The sequence below is a fragment of the Apis mellifera genome, linkage group LG8, assembly GCF_003254395.2.
Source record: "Apis mellifera strain DH4 linkage group LG8, Amel_HAv3.1, whole genome shotgun sequence".
NCBI lineage: Eukaryota > Metazoa > Arthropoda > Insecta > Hymenoptera > Apidae > Apis > Apis mellifera.
Genome location: NC_037645.1, coordinates 8,657,468 through 8,675,388, shown reverse-complemented (window position 1 = coordinate 8,675,388; position 17,921 = coordinate 8,657,468). Strand labels below are relative to the sequence as shown.

At 30.2% G+C, this 17,921-nt stretch overlaps 3 protein-coding genes and 2 long non-coding RNA genes across 7 annotated transcripts in view; 2 read left to right on the top strand and 3 right to left on the bottom strand.

Annotated features, from left to right (window-relative positions):
• Window positions 1–9,468, top strand: part of LOC551409 — a 73,422-nt gene extending 63,954 nt beyond the window's left edge. Inside the window, exons 6-13 of one of the 3 annotated variants that reach the window (XM_026442284.1) lie at window positions 210–481; window positions 4,061–4,193; window positions 5,512–5,822; window positions 6,217–6,492; window positions 6,585–6,817; window positions 7,224–7,490; window positions 7,950–8,199; window positions 8,352–8,776. In XM_026442284.1, the coding sequence (XP_026298069.1) occupies window positions 5,567–5,822; window positions 6,217–6,492; window positions 6,585–6,817; window positions 7,224–7,490; window positions 7,950–8,199; window positions 8,352–8,524 (1,455 nt within the window). In that variant the 5' untranslated portion in view covers window positions 210–481; window positions 4,061–4,193; window positions 5,512–5,566 and the 3' untranslated portion in view covers window positions 8,525–8,776. Of the gene's footprint in view, window positions 1–209; window positions 482–4,060; window positions 4,194–4,556; window positions 4,976–5,511; window positions 5,823–6,216; window positions 6,493–6,584; window positions 6,818–7,223; window positions 7,491–7,949; window positions 8,200–8,351 lie in introns of those variants that run through there. The other 2 variants (XM_026442283.1, XM_026442282.1) reach the window with 2 other exon arrangements.
• LOC107964819 lies at window positions 1,321–4,374 on the bottom strand. Its single transcript, XR_001703869.2, has 3 exons — window positions 4,189–4,374; window positions 2,135–2,309; window positions 1,321–1,577 (listed from the first exon to the last, which is right to left on the bottom strand). It is a non-coding gene; the product is annotated as an uncharacterized LOC107964819 (long non-coding RNA).
• A 3,990-nt stretch (window positions 9,469–13,458) lies between the features above and the next one.
• LOC552215 lies at window positions 13,459–14,853 on the bottom strand. Its single transcript, XM_624592.5, has 4 exons — window positions 14,727–14,853; window positions 14,362–14,627; window positions 14,188–14,286; window positions 13,459–13,974 (listed from the first exon to the last, which is right to left on the bottom strand). The coding sequence occupies exons 2-4, from the start codon at window positions 14,614–14,616 to the stop codon at window positions 13,597–13,599; spliced, it is 732 nt and encodes a 243-aa protein (XP_624595.2). The 5' UTR covers window positions 14,617–14,627; window positions 14,727–14,853; the 3' UTR covers window positions 13,459–13,596.
• LOC102656498 lies at window positions 13,720–16,235 on the top strand. The gene is made up of 6 exons (XR_001703868.2): window positions 13,720–14,133; window positions 14,233–14,303; window positions 14,743–15,273; window positions 15,492–15,653; window positions 15,714–15,983; window positions 16,094–16,235. It is a non-coding gene; the product is annotated as an uncharacterized LOC102656498 (long non-coding RNA).
• Window positions 15,165–16,726, bottom strand: LOC726658. Its single transcript, XM_001122379.5, has 3 exons — window positions 16,593–16,726; window positions 16,041–16,317; window positions 15,165–15,966 (listed from the first exon to the last, which is right to left on the bottom strand). Exons 1-3 carry the CDS (start codon window positions 16,595–16,597, stop codon window positions 15,475–15,477), a joined length of 774 nt encoding a protein of 257 aa, XP_001122379.3. The 5' UTR covers window positions 16,598–16,726; the 3' UTR covers window positions 15,165–15,474.
• Window positions 16,727–17,921: the final 1,195 nt, after the last annotated feature.

Here is a 17,921-nt window from a genome sequence, read left to right as displayed (position 1 = left end):
TATATATATATATATATATATATAAAATAATATTTTTCTATAATTTTATATATATATATAATAATAAAATATTCATTTAAATATTTACAATCTTAAATACATTAAAATTTATTATTAGAATATCTAAAAATATATAATATAAAGTTTCTAATTCACTCATTCTTGTTTCTTCAACAATTGAAAAAATTTAAAACAATTATCTTCCATAGAGGACCGTGGTTTCCGATCACCTAGTCACAGTACTGCACGCCAGTGGACGGAGGCTGCATCGAAGGCAGTTCTTGTCTCACGATGGGACGAAGTCGTTGTTTTTCCTGGCTTTTTGTGTGGTTCACGGTAATCGTGAAACGAGTCAAGTTTTCCGACGTTTCACGAATGTGAATCCCCGACGGACGTGGCGTCCACAGGAATAGAACAACTTCCGAGGGATTTGGAAGCGGCTTTAGTGTGACACAGGGCGGTGTCAGGTTAGGTTTTGAGGGTAAGTCGCAATACCAATACATATATAGAGTTCGTTGACAAGCTATCTCGATAAATTTTTGTTCCTTTAAAAATAATTTGATTCGAATTTCTCGAAAAATGGAATTCTAACCTGTAAATGAAATTTTATGAATGTTTTTAGAATACGAATCGATTTATTTTAATTTTCGTGCATGCTTTAAATGTTCGCGACAAGTGACGAGAAACTAGTTCATATTTTATTCGATAGTGCAACTGTGTTAGTAGCTTGGTTATCGGTTTTTCGATCTCTTATCGAATGCACGAAATTATATTGTTAGGTTATGTATAGTGGCACTTTGTATCGGATATTGGTTGTAAGCATGAAGCTTATTGGCATTCTTTGTTACTGTGAATACACAGGAAATTATTAAAAAATATCCTGTAATAAAAGTGATTTTGATCATTGTTGTTTTTAAAATCAATTAATTTTTTTTTCAACATTTAAATTTTGAAATTAATTTTGTTTTTTATTTAATGCAAACATTAAATATAATAAATATTTATCGCAAAAAGGAAATATTGTTAACATCAAATTTATAAATAAACGAAAATCATCGATTATTAATCCAGTAAACGAATACAATTAATTTTTAGATAATCACATTGCTTATATATCTTATGCAAATAATGTTTAATAAATTAAATCAAACTTGGTGCAAATACATTTCTATTTACTAACAAGAGATATAACATATAATAATCAATTTATATAAATGAAAATTTATGAAATCATTCAATATTTAATTTAATCAAAATTGAATTTTGTAAATAACTTAAAAATAATATGTTAATATTAAGTTTTAATGAATTTAACGTTTTTTAAATTTAATTTAAATCTAAAATTTCGAAAAAGATAATAAAATAACAATTTATAGATTATTGTGTTAGATTATATCAAAGTTGTGTAAATTTTGCGGAGATAGGAAGTTTCTCGTTGCAAGAGTTTCCCGATCTTGGCACTGGACAAGGATGCACCGAGATATAATCCCTCGAGCACACTCGATGTTCTCTAAAAGTGTTTCATTTCAAAAAGTTTCTCGATGCCGGGATTTCCTTGGCATTTGTTAACTTTTCGGCTGGAAAATACCAACATATTTTGGTCATTGTATTATTCTTTAATTTTTTTTTTAATATGTAGGAGATATTATTTAATTAAATAATTAATTCAATTTAATTTTTCATTATTTATAGGTTAAAAATTTTTCTCGGATTAAAATTATATCGAGAAGAATTAAATATCGTATCGTGTTATTAAAATTAATATATTTTTAATCAAGTAAATTTATGAAAAAAATACTTCCATGAAAAATGAATATCATTATTATAAAAAATGGAAAATTTAATACGGAAATTTAATACTAATTAGAAAATATTAAACGAGAAATTATTAAACTGTTATTTAATTGAAACTGAAATGAAAGGAATCGAAATAATTTTAATTACATTATCGACTTTAAAAAATCATTCTCTTCGTATAAAAATTATATTACAAAAAATTCTTCTGGATGATTGGATCACAGGGGACAGTTTGTTTAATGAATTTTTTTTTATCGTATCGTATTCCATTGTATTTCCAAAGTAATAACAAATTTCAGAAATGGATTAAATTCTGGAAAAAAGCTCCGCGCATTACCCTATTGTTTTCAGAGGTTCGAGTTACGGTTCAGTCTCAGGCCACTTGTGACGAGTTGCTAGTATGTAATTAGATTCTTTTGTTCCGTCCTTAAACCGTTTTTTTTTTTTTTCTACCGTTACTCGCTTCGTGGCCTCTGTGCCCAACGTTTAATTGTATACTACATATCGTTCATCTAAATAAAAAAAGCAATTCAATTGAAAATAATATAAAGTACCAAGTGTTTTATGAAATATATGATTTAAATGTATCGAATCGAGTAATATGTCTTATTAATTTACAATCACAAAATGGTTGAAAAGCGCTGCTGGCTAACGATTATTTTTATTTTTACAATGATTTTCAAAGTGAATAAATCTCGCAATTTTAATATATTTCATCGAAAATGTGTGCAATGAAAATTAATCAAGGATTATTCTCATAGGAATTATTAGTCTGTGTTTATTATTAGATATAGTATTTTTATCCATTACATCGAGAACGATAACTAGTGCAAAATTGATCCGTTATCAATTGCGATTGGCTGTTAAACAAATAACAAATTGTTAACTCCATCGTTGTGGAATGAAATTTACTTTTTGATATCTGCTGATCGAACAGTAAAAGTATCCTGTTTCCGAGGGGATTTCACGCTTCATTTGATGAGCGTCCTAGGGGAAATTCGTTGCGGTATTATGTTAAGCGTTTCTGATATGTTTTCACATGTTTGTTTATGAAGTGGAAAATCTTTGATCACAACCAAGAAACTTTCTAAGAGGAACAAATTGATTTGGACAAATAATTTTTAATTTGGAAATGAATTATGAATAAAATTTTAAAAGAATAATTTAAGTAAGAAAATATTACTAAAAAAAAAAATTACTAAATTAGTAAGGAGTAATAAATTACACTTATCGTAGCGGAAATCTTCAAATAAAGAAACATCTTATGTAGAATTTTTTATTATATATCTTACTATTATCTCTTATCTCATTTTTGAAAAAATTTTTTTGATTACTCGCTATTAAAATAATTAAACGAGCTATTATACTCTGCACTTTGTAATGAAATTTATATGCTTCGATATTTTATGCGAAATTTTAATAAAATAAAAGTAATGGAATTTCTATGCGTGGGTTTGACACAATTTTTTAATAACATTTTAATAAATGGAAAAAGATTTATTTATCGAACTGCAGAAATTCTTTCAATTTAAACTAATTCCATTATTTTCGCTTTAATTAAATTTCCACGTTTTGTCCGTTTAATATAAAAACTTAAATTTTTTATTATAAGTATAAAAATTTTAATTTCTAAAATGGAGAAAAAATACAAATTAAATGCATCTTTTTAATAGAAGAAAAGATATATTTTTATTCTAAAATGAATTTACTACTTTCTTTATTAAACTTTATTTTCTAATTAATTCTCGGTTCTCAAGACACTTCATTTTTTCTCTTAGCTTATTGAGGAAAGAAATTGCAAATTATTCAAATATTGTAAAAAAAAAAGTAATTTAAAAAAAAAAAATATTGCGTTAAAGTATCGGAAAAGAAATTAACCGCACTCGATACCTTTCTAACCTTTCCATCATATTTACGTTCAAAATGTATTATCAAAATTTTAAAACAATTGAATTAAATTACTTCAATAATTTATTGTTCAAAGAATCGAATAATCCAACGGATAACTACAGCGCCAAATGGCTACAATTACACCAACAGTTGATAAGATCAACTATACTAAACTACGAATAAACATATATATATATATAATAATATTTTTCTATAACTTTAAATATTAATATATTAATTAATACATTCATTTAAATATTTACAATCTTGAATTATGTCAAAATTATTATCAAAAATATAAAGTTTCTAATTCGTTCGTTCTTGTTTCCTCAACAATGTTTAAAAAGTTTAAAACGATTATCTGTGACCATAGATGGCAGTGGTTTCTGATCGTCTAGTCACAGTGCTGCACGCGGATGGGCGGAGAACCGCATCGAAGACAGTACACGTCTCTTGAATAAATATTGTTCGAGCATTTCAAACAAACTTTTTATTATTTACACAGAGTAAGTCTATTCGAGATGTTAATTAATCACTTTTTACTTCAACAATTCTTTCCTTCAAACCGTATCAATGATCACGGGTAATAATTCAACTGTAATAACAAGAATAAACTGTCGTTGAAGCATTTTAATAATGTAATGTTATTACTCAACGTTACGAAGTTTATTCGAAATTTCAACTGGTCATTTTTTTCCAGCTCGGTTTACCGGCCACGTCTGTTCACGCGGAGATTTCTATGTAGAAAAGTCCACCACGAAATTTTACGATTCCGGTGAACCGATAGCGGGTTGACCGGTTATCTAATCTTTTGCACGGCGAAAAGTACACAGGCGAGGTAGTGCACATGCATGCAACGTGCTCGTTAATCGTTGCACCGTTTCCAAGGACGAGAACGGAAAATACAGAGAGGGTTAAAAAAACAGATCGACCGAAATGAACTGAATTGTTTCGCGTGAGCTGAGCAATGTGCCCGCAAAAAAATGGCTCACCATTACGATCGATCTTAAAAAAAAAAAAGAAAGAAAAAAAAAAGCGTGCATTGGATTCGTTGCCGCGCATACCACTTCACATCTCACGAGAAATCCTTTTTCTCCTGAACAGTGTCTGTGAATTCGTGGTTAGAAATGGTAGAAATTTCCTCTCGCTCGGCAACTTATTTTCCACTCCTCTCTCAAAGTCGAAGCATTACGTGTTCTATATTTACGTTTCGAGTGTACTATCGTGTTTTTTTTTTTGACGTCGTTTCGAACGCAGTCTCAACCCTTTGAGGACGAATGTCGTCAAAGTTGAGTAAAATTAAATTAATAATATTAATACATTCGCAAAAACAATCTTTTACCTTTATTATTCGGACGTTTTATTTATAATCTCGTTCTGTTGAGAATCGAGAAAGAGGAAGAGAGAGAGAGAGAGAGCGCTCGTTCACAAAGGATTAACATAGATCATGTGTATACACAGAGAGATTGTATATACGCAGAGATGTATACAGAGAAGCTTTAATAAAACGTAGATCGTAAACTTCGCTATTTTCAGAGATACAATCAATTTTTGTTTCAGCATCATGATTGACTTAACAATTCTCTCAATATCCTCGTTCAATTTCCATATTGCACATTTCGTGTGCCAATTCTTCGTCGAAATTCAATCCAAAATATATTCTCGTCAAATAATTCCACGGAAATTTAAAATTTTCGAAAGACAATTTTTAAATCATTCCCCTTTTTTCTCGATTTTTATTTTTGAACACTTTCAGAGAACAAATATTTCTTGCCAATATTTTTCCTCGATTCGCTTATTGATACGTTTCATTTTATTTGACAGAAAGGTGAAGGAGCGAATCGCAAAGCTGGCTGGGTTGGCAAGCTGCGTCTCGACGATGGTCGACGACGAGGAACAAGAGGAGTTCCGTTGCACGGGGAGCGACGTCGAGATCGAGGAGTACACCGACACCGAGGACTCGCCATATGTCGCTTATCAGGCCACCGATAAGCTGTTTGATACGGACAGGGCGACTTGGCAAAAATTCAGCTTCATCGCCACCCTCCTGACCGTCGTCGTGTCCATTACCTTTTTGATTATCACCTATCCTCTTTATCTCGAAAGTGTCAGCTACGTGTCCAACGCTTACACAGGTATATATATATATATATATATATATGTATATCTGAGAATCCGGTAGGTTAAATCTATCTTCCCTGGCGGCGCATGCCATTTCATTATCGTTTTAGCCTTTTTTTCTTTTTTATCCTCCTTTATCTCGGTATTCGCTGCATTTCTAATTTTTCAAATAACACGTTCAACGTGTTATATTTACCGAGATATTAACTTGTTTGTAATATTGATTGTTCGTTACAGTTATCGATTCTCTATGAAATATATATATATATATATATATATATATATATATATATATATATATATATATATAACGTGAAATACGTACATTGAAGTTTTATCGAGATTCTTTTTTAAATTAGATTTTAAATTTTAAGTTATTATATTAAAAAAGTTTTTAACCCCTTTCAGGACTTCTCTTCACTGCCTTTTTCTCTGCCTTCATCCTGGGCATTGTGTGCTTCATCTGGGGAAGAATATATCCACTACCGGCTCTGATACCAAACAGCTTGCGAATCAAAATACCCCGTTGCGCCCTTCTAAAAATTAGCCTGATCTACGCGTTCTCTGGTATAGTGATCACCCTTTCCATGGACCGGGACAGAGTTCTCTGCCACCTACAGGATCCCATAAAGGGCATCACGCTGGTCTTCTCCCTTGTCTATTACTTCTTCTTCTGTCGCAAAAGTAAACTTTCTATTTTTATTCTCTTTTTTATATATATATATATATATATATATATATAAAGAAAAATAGAAAACAGGTATTATTGATTGCAGTGATGAGCTTGCAGAGGATCTTTTCAAGCACCACGATAATAGTGGGTCTTTTCATAAGCGTGGATTACGGCCTCTGCGATGAATTTCGATGCAGGGGGCGGGAGGTTTCAGCGCACGTCACAACTGTAAAGGGAAGTTGGGGTGTGAAAGCCATTTGGACGTTCGTTTACGTGGGCGCCCTCGCTGCTTTCGCTATGTTCTTCACTCTGCTAGAGGGACACTATACCACTGAGGTGATTGTTAACTTTAACGAAAAATATCCTTGTATTCAAGTTTATATCCTTATATTTAAGTTAAGTTTATATCCTTGTATTATATTTTTATATTTAAGTCACATTTATATTCAAGTTTTTTCAATTTATGCGTGTATTGCAGCAACAGAACATCCTTATATTTAAGTTTATATCCTTATATTTAAGTTAAGTTTATATCCTTATATTATATTCTTATATTTAAGTTTATATCCTTATATTATATCCTTATATTTAAGTATATTTATGTTCAAGTTTTTTCAATTTATGCATGTATTGTAGCAACAGAACATCCTTATATTTAAGTTAAGTTTATATTCTTGTGTTATATCCTTATATTTAAGTCACATTTATATTCAAGTTTTTTCAATTTATGCGTATGTTGCAGCAACAGAACATGTGTCAAATAATGGCCAGCCAGCAGAACTCTTTCCTATACACGGTTTCAAGATTAGTGTCTTCTCGAGACATTCGTCGACGAGGATCAGAGGAGGAGGGAGGTAGACTGCTTCATGTAACCGATCCTGACCCTACCGTGAAACCAAAACACATTCCAAAGCCTCCAATACTTGAGACGCTCTTCTGCATTCATCTGATCGCCTTGTTCGCCATTCTGTCAATGTGTTGGATTGATACGTTACCAGGAATAGGCAGGGTATGCTCATATTGATATGTAATCAGAAGCGATATATTTATAGGGATGTGTATTCGAAGAAATTCTCCATGTGGAATTTTCCCCCATTATTTTTAAACATTGAACTTGTTAAATCTAACAAAGGTTCTAGGATGATGTTGTCTAAGATAATAGTTGCTTTTGAGGAAATGAATACTTAATATAATTAAAGATATCCCAGGAATGCAAGATGCCAAACCTTAGAGTAACGCATTCCAGATATCCTCCTCATTGAAAATACGACAAATAATAGATTTTCTTGTAATTACTGTTTTATTGTGATTTAACGTGATGAGATCCAGCTCTTGTATAGACTTAATTTACTTATGATTAAGGAAATATACCACTTTTATGTATACATATATTAAGTTTCCATAAAGTTTCCATCGAACAGTATATTCATATTGCAAAATTATATATGATTTTCTTTTTTCGATTCAGGGATTGTCTCCAGTAGAGCTATACCATACCGTAGAGCATGGGTTCACGTGCCATTTCAACAACAGCGAAGCTTGTTCGAATATTTCTACCCACGGTTGGATCTTCTTGATCGCTTACATAGTATTCTCGATTTCCGCGCTCAACTTTCTTTCAATGTGCGAGAGCGCTGTCTTCACTGTTGCCGCCGCCACTGTGTCCCTTCCTCTGTCTGGTATCTGGTGGAGCATTTATAAAATGGATGTTCATGGTGGTGAGTTAGCGACATTTAACTGTGTATCCAATTATTGTTGTTATTTTTTTACCATCAATGTGTAATTGATTTTTTTATTCTCTAATAAAAATAATAAAGTTTGGTGCTTCCCTCGCAAGCGATTAGAATACTCAAATGAAAATTTTCAACAGGTTTCATCACATGGTCTCCTGGAGTGACGGGAGAATTGATCTGTGCACTGCTAGGTCTTCCTGTAGTACTTCTAGGCTTGGGTCTCCTCGTTAGGTCGCACTTCCGGGATACTCAGTCCTATTATCTAACCATGCAATCACCTAATGTACAATGTGAATCTTGTCAAAGATGAACATCTCTTAGAAGACCATCTTAAAAGCCTTCTTTTGAAAGATCTTCAAAATCTATCTCCATCTAGAGTCTTAACTCTGGAATATAAAAAGTATACATAGTAATCATTCTACAAATTTTTGTTTAAAATTTTTGCATAGTAAAAAAAAAAAAATTTGACATTGATATTTTATAAAAATTAAATATAGTAACAAGAAGAAAGTGAATACTCTGTGTAAGAGAGAATTGTGCAGTAATGATATTAGAATTGATTGAGGATAGTAATCCAAATAATTTCCAATTTTGGTACAGATTTGCCTTGTATGTTTTAATAATTCGATATTTAATATAGATATATGGATAACATAGACATGGATCGTATTGGTTTTTACTATCCTTAGTCGACAGAGTATTCTTTCTCGATACTTGAAGAAAGCTTTCTTGTGCACAGTTGTGATAAAAGTTATGGTGGCGTGGAGTCGAGAGAAACGATAATATTGATTATCTGGTGCACATAAAATACACAAAAAAAGAGTGAGAAAGAATGAGAGAAAGGAGGAGGAAGGAGAGAAGCGATCAATGTTTCCTATGTAATTTGTCACCGCGAACATCCGTCTAGCCACACAACGTTATTGCCAATTTATATTTTATTTTGATAACAAAAATATTTTCAGAAATAGAGAAGGTTCGAATTACGTATGTTGAGAATAAATGTATGTATAAATGTAAATGAGTGTGAATGAAGACGAAAAAGAACAAAGATATAGAAAATATTTTATATAGTCAAGTATTATAATGTACACTGGATTGAAAGTTGCATAATAATGAAACAGACGCGCTTAGAAGCAAGGTGTCTTCGTTATTGGTTGCTATGTTAAATAAATGTCTAGCGAGTAAAATTGAGAATCTGTCTCTTGCAGAGAAATATATATAAAAAAAAAAAAAAAAAAAAAAAAAAAAAAAAAATATAGAACAGTTCAATCTTCGTATCTGCAAATTTCTAATTAAAAATATACAAATTTTAATTTTAGAATATTCTTTTAAAAAAATCATTGGATATATTTTGTTTATAAAATTTATAAGAGAAAAAAAATCATTGAATCATTATATTTGCACATTTTTTAGAAAATATTTGCGAGATTCAATTTTATAAAATTAATGAAATTTGAAATACGGAGACTTTACTATCTGGCAATAAAGCAATTTCTAGTTTCCCGCGATTCTGTGATCTGTAATTTCCGCTTTGTGTACACGCAAATAATATTGAGATAAGTATATCAGTTTCTTTAAGACATACTTGAAGAAAAAAAAGAAGCAAATTTTTCAGTATTACAAAACCAAGTACAAGAAAATGCGTGTGTACGTGTGGAAGTATATGTAAAACAAATATAATGCACGAACAAATTTGAAACTTGTTGGAGACAAGTTTTTACTCAATATGTCTGATTGTCTTTCCAGTATAAATGTGTGATCCTTTTTTAATGTGACATTTGTGACAATTTCAATCATTTATTATTATTGATGTTTATTACTGTATTTAATAGCAAATATTTTCTCATTGCGCTCAATATTCTATTCTACTCTAATATTCAATAATATATAATGATATGTGAAAATAGAGTGTTTCTAAAACATTAGATTCATGTGAATCTTTCTAAAACGAATAAAATTCGTTTTCAAAATTAAATAGCGTTTAAGATATAGAGTTAAATTTACGTTTAATACGTATTTAATTTTTATGAAATTACATAATAGTGAAAAGATATTTTACAATGTGCACAAATATGTTTGTAATTTTTAATCAAATATTTTAGAAACACTTTTAATCATTAGGTGCATGCATACCTAATTAACAAAGTCTTATGATGACTTTGTCAAATTATCTATTTTTAAAAATCTTGTTTTCCTTGGTACTTTACGAGCGTTTCATTTTATACTCATTGAGGTGAATCGTTTCTCTGTTACAGTCATTCCCACTCCTCCTTCTCCCCGGACTATTACATAAAATCCCAAACGCAGATCAAAAATTTTCCGCGCAAAATCAAAAAAAAAGAAAAAAAAGAAAAAGGAAAAAAAGAAAGAAAGAAAGAAAAAACCTTCGAAAGTTGAGGCTGAGAAAAGAAGCCGAGTTCTACACTCTAGTGACTATAATGATATATCGTGTAAACGATAGCTGATAAATAGTTATTAGATTCGTACTGAGACTAGTGAAACACAGAAACATAGACGTTGTGAGTTAAGTGTAGTTTATTGTTGGCCAATGTTAAGATGGTAGAAATGTAAGTGGTAAAGGAATATTCGTTGTTGGAAATATGTCAATCATATTCTATCGCAGAAGCTATATACGTCCACAACTTTTTTTACACTGATAATAAACATTCCAAGTGTAATTGTATCAGGATTATAGAAAGGATGGACTTTGGATATTCTCTCCTGTTATTTATATTGGAACATTTTATTTCAATCTCAGACTTTTTCCTTTGATTAAATACTTTTTATTTGGTGTAAGTTGTATATTATTATATTATATTTATTCTAAGTATATCAATGTAATGTGCCACATCACATGAACACATTGTGTTAAATTTTTATTGAACTTTTAAAATTTTTAATTAGTATATTTATTTATTATTTATTATAAGAAAATTTAGGATGCTATCACGGTCCATTTTTTTCTTCAATCCTGCTCTTGTTGCTACAATAATAATCGTCGAAAATGAAAGAAACAATAACAAATGTACTACTACTATATTATTACATGATAGTCGCAGTATTTGATCGTATATATACGTATACATACACACATATAATATATATATATACATTAAGAGTAAATCATGTTATACGATAACGACAAAGAGGAAAATTGTTTCAATTTGTAGGAAAACTGAGTTATAGGCAAAGTTATGACAAAGAAAATGATTCTAAACTTAAAAAAAAAAAAAAAAAAAACGCAAAGAAAATAAATTCAATCCTGATTTACAGGGAAATAAAAATTGAAAAAAAAACAAAAACAAAAACAAAAACATTATGAACCAGAAATGTTACGCTTAGAAAAGAAAGAAAATGAAGAGAGGGAGGGAAAAAAAAAATATTAAATCGTTGATTTCGAATAATTTATTTTCGACGAATCATTTTCATTGTGCTCGGCGTCCAATATGAATCGTTGTTTTAATTAATAAAATCATTATAGCTGGTCAACCCTTTCGGGCCTTCCCCATGTATATTTATCCAAGTAAGACGTTGTTCAATTGCGCTTGTTGTTATTGCCAAATGTTGAAAAGAACGAGAAATATATTCTTTCTACAATTATCTTCAAAGTCACTGGCTTTTTGGGATAGTGATTTATTTTTTTACTAAACGCTTACGACCTTGAAGGGTTGACGTTTTCTAATCAAAAAAACAAAACAAAAAAAAAAAGAAATAAAACTGACTAGATAACGAAGAAAAGAAGAAAAGAAAAAAAAAAAAAAGAGACGAAATTAAAATTTCCTTTGCACGCGCCAAATCCATCTGTTTGAAGTAAAAATGGAGGTATCGTTGCATTTATCTGGTTGGTTGTGGTATTAAATATTTTTATAAAAGAATCGTAGTGCGTTCCAATACTGATTACAATGGTAAATTAGTGCGCAACATTGCTACGCAATGCGAAACGAGAAACGCGTATCTCGCATCTCTTTTCAGATAGACGCTTTACGAAACTTGGGGGAAAAAAAAAAGGACTATTTACCAGCGATCAGCAGTGCCGACATGTATACACTACATATATATATATATATATACATATATATTTATACTGGGTGTCTTCCCCGTAAATATAACGTTAATTATAATATTTCCGATCGTAGCTCGGTAGAATTTTCGATTTCCGGTTTGCCAAATTAATCCTTAACACTTTTCTAACACTGAATTTTTTTTTTTTTTTTTGAAATTTTCTCATACTTGAGAAAATTCATTTTAAAATGATTTTATTTAATTATCGTGTAAAATTTTTCATTTTCCTTGGAATTTTTTGGCAGCCAAAAGATCGAAATTTTTAAACAAAAGGAATCCAAAGTTTCGACGACGGAATACGAACGGAATTAAAATTTTTTTTAAACGATAACGGTAAAAACAAACTTTTGTTTCAAGGAAAATTGCATTTCGTTAATTTTGAAACGAAACTTCTGGAGAAGGATTTAAATCTTTTCGTGAGTGAAATATTTTGATAAAATTTAATTATATATTATCAGTACAATATTATCTGTATATTATATATTTTTTCTCGTCACGTTGTAAAGCATTCTTAAGAGAGACATTCTTCGATTTTATAAGAAAAAAAAAATTGATAAAAATAAAAAAAAAAGAAAGAAAGAAAGAAACGTATCTCCGTTGTCAGTCATTTGGATTTCGTAAATTACGCTCAATATATTCACTATATATATATATTTAACAATTATGTACCGGATTGTAAATGTGTTAATACATACGTATATACTTATATAAAAAAAAAAAAAAAAATATTTATCTTTTCATCACACTCGTTGATATAACAAGATCAATTAAGTTGAACTGAAAGCAAAAGCCAACTAACGAAGTTAATTATGCACCAACCACCAGACACTCGTGAGATAACATACAATCTCTTCACTGACGAGTTTTTTAAATTCATCTCGAGAACTCTTACGTTTCTAGCCACCACTCTCTTTTCTTTCCTTTCCTTTTCTTTTCTTTTCTTTTCTCAGAAATACATATCTTTCTAAAAACATCATTTCATCGAAATATTATATTACGTTATGCTTATTAACGCCATTTCATATAATAAATTGTTTTATCGAAAGATGTTGAATTTTTTAGGTGATGACGAAATTCTCGGCACGATGATACAAAATGAACAATTGGATCCCTCCTTTCTATTTTTGTTCTATCCTTGGAGAGTGGTATACGATGGTGATATAGATATTTTTTGAGAAAAAATTCTTTTTCCTTCTTTATTTTCACAAGGCACGTTTCACAAATAAATATTATTTATTTCGTTCAATATTCTCATACGAGTTTTATAGAAATACGCACTACTACTGTAATTTTACTTAATCCACTCATTTTAATTATCTCTTACAGTTTTAGAACCTGTAACCTGGCCGTTTTATGAACGCTTCCTATCCTCTCGGACATTTTTCTGCCATTGGACGCATAATCGTCGTAACGTACTTCGTGCAAAACGTGGAATCCCAATTTATCTGCGATTCGTTGGCTGTAATTCGAGGCGAACACGCCGAAAATTATGCTTGGAATGACGCTCTGCTCAAGAATAACCCCGTCGATCGATGTCCTTCTCCTCGTGCCATTGAGCAGCCCTCGACCGAACCCGATACACTCCTGCATCATTCGACGGCCGATCCCGCGACCTTGGTACCGTGGATCGGTTCCAAGATAGAACACCTCCATCGCTCCGTTCGTATCGTACCTCTCAAAAATATCCACATTGTCGATCTGGCCAAACGAGAGCAATCTCAGATCACTGGGTTGATTTCTTTGAAAATTCAGTGTAATACAGTTTTTTTTTTTTTTAAGTTTTTAAGAATCGTAGCGTATGACACCAGAGGTCTCTGATTAAAGTCTGTGATACAACAATTACTGGATAAATTGGAGGTGACGCTTGATCTAAACGAGGCAATTCAGCCAATAACCCAAACGAATACTCACGTCATCGAGAAACTTGATCAATTTTCTACACGTCTGATGTTTCAGATTCTCCTCTATGAAGGAGTCCAGCTCGTCCTTCTCGCCCTTCCTCGGTTTCGCCTTGCAAAGATACAAAAGTAAGTCTTGTGAAAAGGAAACATTAAGGTTTAATTTGAATATGGAGTGAAAAGTTACGCGAAGCTTGTTAAAAGCCACTGCTGCCACTTCATCGGTCCTCTTGTCAACGGCAATCAACGTCATGCCATCTTTGATAACTTCCCTGAAGAGCAGGTTCATTTCTTCCGGGGCTCCATCCTCTTCGAACATCCCCAAACCTATTGCCAGGTTTTCCTGTTTCATAGTCTCCGCCTGTATAGCCAGAGCATCCTCTACCTTATCTCTGGTGAGTAGTTTGTATTCCAGTTCATCGTCACAGTCACAGAGGGACATGGTGAAAATAACTGGAAAATTATTGAAAATCACCCACACGTTTTCATATAAACTGTATCAGTTTTTCCATTTTTGTTGTTTTATTTCATTCTAAGAAACGAAAATGTTACCTTTTTGTTTCAACAGATTGATGAAGAAGAATAAAGGAGCGACTTGTTTGCACAAAGATACAACAATATTTAAGAGAGGAGAAAACGATCTTCCCGCCTGCAGATACTGTGACAGAGTGAAGCTAGTTTCGAGCGACCTACGCTCTATTAAAGCTTTTGTTGAGTACAACTCTACTGTCTCTTGATAAGCAGCCTTCATTTTTCAACATACAATAATTCATGCATACTGAGAAAAACGTTTCTATTATCTCTGCACATTGTTATGAGTAGAAGTTATGAATAGAAAACGCAGTTATCCGTCACTTTAAATTTCCTTGAATATTGTCAAGAAAGTATTAACAATTGCATTGAATATTTGAATATATTTGACAAAAAAGGAAAAGATTCATTAACTTTACACAGAATTTTCTGTGTAATAATAATACTTCAATAATACTATTGTTTTTATTTGTCAATAATATTTTATGTATTTGCTGGCTTTTCTCTGACTACAATCATTGATAGATAGTTACTTCTTATCACGTGTTTACATATTAATTCATTCAGTGTAAGATTACATCTTCACTTGATAAGATTACATTTTATAAATATATACAAAAATATGGAATAATTTTTTTTTTATTCATTTCATTATACAATTTAATATAATATACATTTTTTTATAAAATAAAATCTTATAGTTTTTTTAAGAGTAGAAATTAATCAATATTATCAATATTAAATCTTAATCTTAACAATTAAGTTTTATCTAAGATAATTTTTTAGCAACCAAGATGCAATTTCGATGCTCATCTCCTATTTTTTCGCTAAAAACTTTCTTATTGAAATGGAACTCGTCATAGCTGATTGAAAACAAATTTTCAAATCCATACTTCGTCATTATCTTCTGCGAATAATTGGACGTCGTGATTGCTGATATCACTTTAGGTATTTTTTCTTGGTTTTCTATAATATTAACATCATTGATCGTGACTGGTGTTTTCACAGGATTTCCCTTTATTAACTCCTCTGCTATCTTTATCGATGAAGCTACCAGCAACTCTCCTATCCTACACTTTTGATGAGAAGGCAAAGTGGCCAAAAACATGATTTCAAATATACAATCGGTGTCGTAGTGGTTGAACAAATCTATCCTGCTGTCTATATTTATCATGAAATCTATCAACGCTTTCGAGGATTTGCACTTGCAATTATCCCTGCTTATCTCGAAGCTGCTTTTCTCTGATGAATTTTTGAGAAGCTGGAAAACGAGAAAAGGTTTTTTTTTTATTATTTTAAACAATGAAACGCGTACACTGAATGTTTTTTCTTCACCTGTATTTTGTTGAAAGCCACTCCAATAACTTTCTTACTGTTTGTATCAACAGCAACAACACTAACCCCATCTTTCGCCGCATCCACACAGAGTTCCTCAAGTTCTTTGCTTGCACCGGATTCTGAGAGCAAGTCTACAGCTTTGCATACATTCTCGTAGACAAAAAAACTTTTCCTTATGACATTAAGAGCACCTTCGAAGGTATCACCGGTCAAAGACTCGAAGACGATGGTCTCATTGTTTAGAAAGTTCCAGATACCATATGGTGATGTTTTACTTCATATTTTGGAACAAAATCAAATTTTTTTAAGAATAAAAATATATATATATAATGATAAAATTAATGATTGTATATTAATATGGTTAATATATTAATATAGTTATTCTTGTTAAAATGAAAATTTTTAATCAAAAAAGATTCTAAGTGAAATTAAATGATTAGGAATATTTTAAATAAGTAAACATTTTTTGTTAAAATTTTCAATTAAAATAATAATTAATAATTGGAGAAAAGAGAATTCAATTTCTTTGTTTTCTCTGTTTCTTTTCACCTCATATTGGAAGAAATCTGCAAACTACAGTGAATCACACTAAACTGATTTCACTTTTCTGAAATATAAAACAGTCTATACAGTATAGCTGATTATCGCGACCTATCAGCGACGTATAAACGGTACATAAATATATAAATATATAAATATATATATATATTTATATATAGAAACTAGTAAATATAATATATATAGAAACTAATAAATATAATTAAAATACATCAATAATATCTTTTACATATATTAATTTTATATATAATTTATAATTATAATTAATTATATATAATATATAATTTTTCAAATTTTTCCATTTCTCATTTTATCAACGTATCTTTGAGTTATCATTAAAAAAAACTGATTGAAAACAAAAAAACAAGAATAAAAAAAAAAGAAAAAAAATCATAATTTTTACACGATTCTTCTCAATCGAGCGATTAAGAATGGAAATTTAATAATACTGAGAAATTTTTTGGAATCAAATAAATCATTATACTCAAAATAATGATTGAGAAACATGATATGTACGAGTCAGTGAACTATATGACTAGTGTGTGCCAACTAGAGAGAACATGAAAATATACATCAAAGATAAATTTAGTTGCCCCACAGGTCGTTCATAGGACCGTTAGCCATGTATAAGTTAATTTGATTAGTTAATGAGATGTATCTTAGTATTTGTTAGCGTTAATGAACTTGAGATTCTTCCTCGAAGTTATCTTACGAGAGAAAGTCTGTTGTTTAATATTACACACTTCTATAGTTAATTAATTTAAATATATATTTATTTTTTTAATTATAAATAAGTACTTATTTAGCTTTTAAAAGATTTTCAAAATTGACCATGATAAATAATTCTACAATTTAAAATAATTGATTTGTAAGAAATAGCAGAATTTCATTTGTAAATAAATGGATTATATGATTATTATAGATATTAATATATAGTTGATACACTGGAAAATGCAATGGTACAAGAATAGAAACAATGATTTCAAAATTATAAGTGGTTAGTTAGTTGTAATAGAAATAATGATAATTATTTTAATTGATAATTAATTTAAGATTGTTATTATTATTATTTCAAAATACATATTAAACATATAAAATTTATTCAATATTTTATTTTAATGGGAAAAGATTCAAATTTGAATGAACATGAATATAAATAATATATAAATATAATGAATATAAATATTTTAAATATATAAAAACAAAGAAATGAAGAAATTCTAAAAAATATTTGTTTAAATAAAGAAATACTTAGATAAGTATTTTAAATTGCAAAATCAGAAATGTTTTTTGCGCATTTTATCATCAATTATTAAAATT

Bases quoted from the DNA above. Each gene is read 5' to 3' on its own strand.
- LOC726658 (XM_001122379.5), bottom strand. The intron at 15,967-16,040 runs GTGAAGAAAAAA...CTCGTTTTCCAG, and splicing joins TGGCTTTCAACAAAATACAG to CTTCTCAAAAATTCATCAGA.
- LOC552215 (XM_624592.5), bottom strand. From the start codon at position 14,616: ATGTCCCTCTGTGACTGTGACGATGAACTGGAATACAAACTACTCACC. The intron at 14,287-14,361 runs GTAACTTTTCAC...TATCTTTGCAAG, and splicing joins TGGCTTTTAACAAGCTTCGC to GCGAAACCGAGGAAGGGCGA. The intron at 13,975-14,187 runs GTGAGTATTCGT...TCGTTTGGCCAG, and splicing joins TGATCAAGTTTCTCGATGAC to ATCGACAATGTGGATATTTT.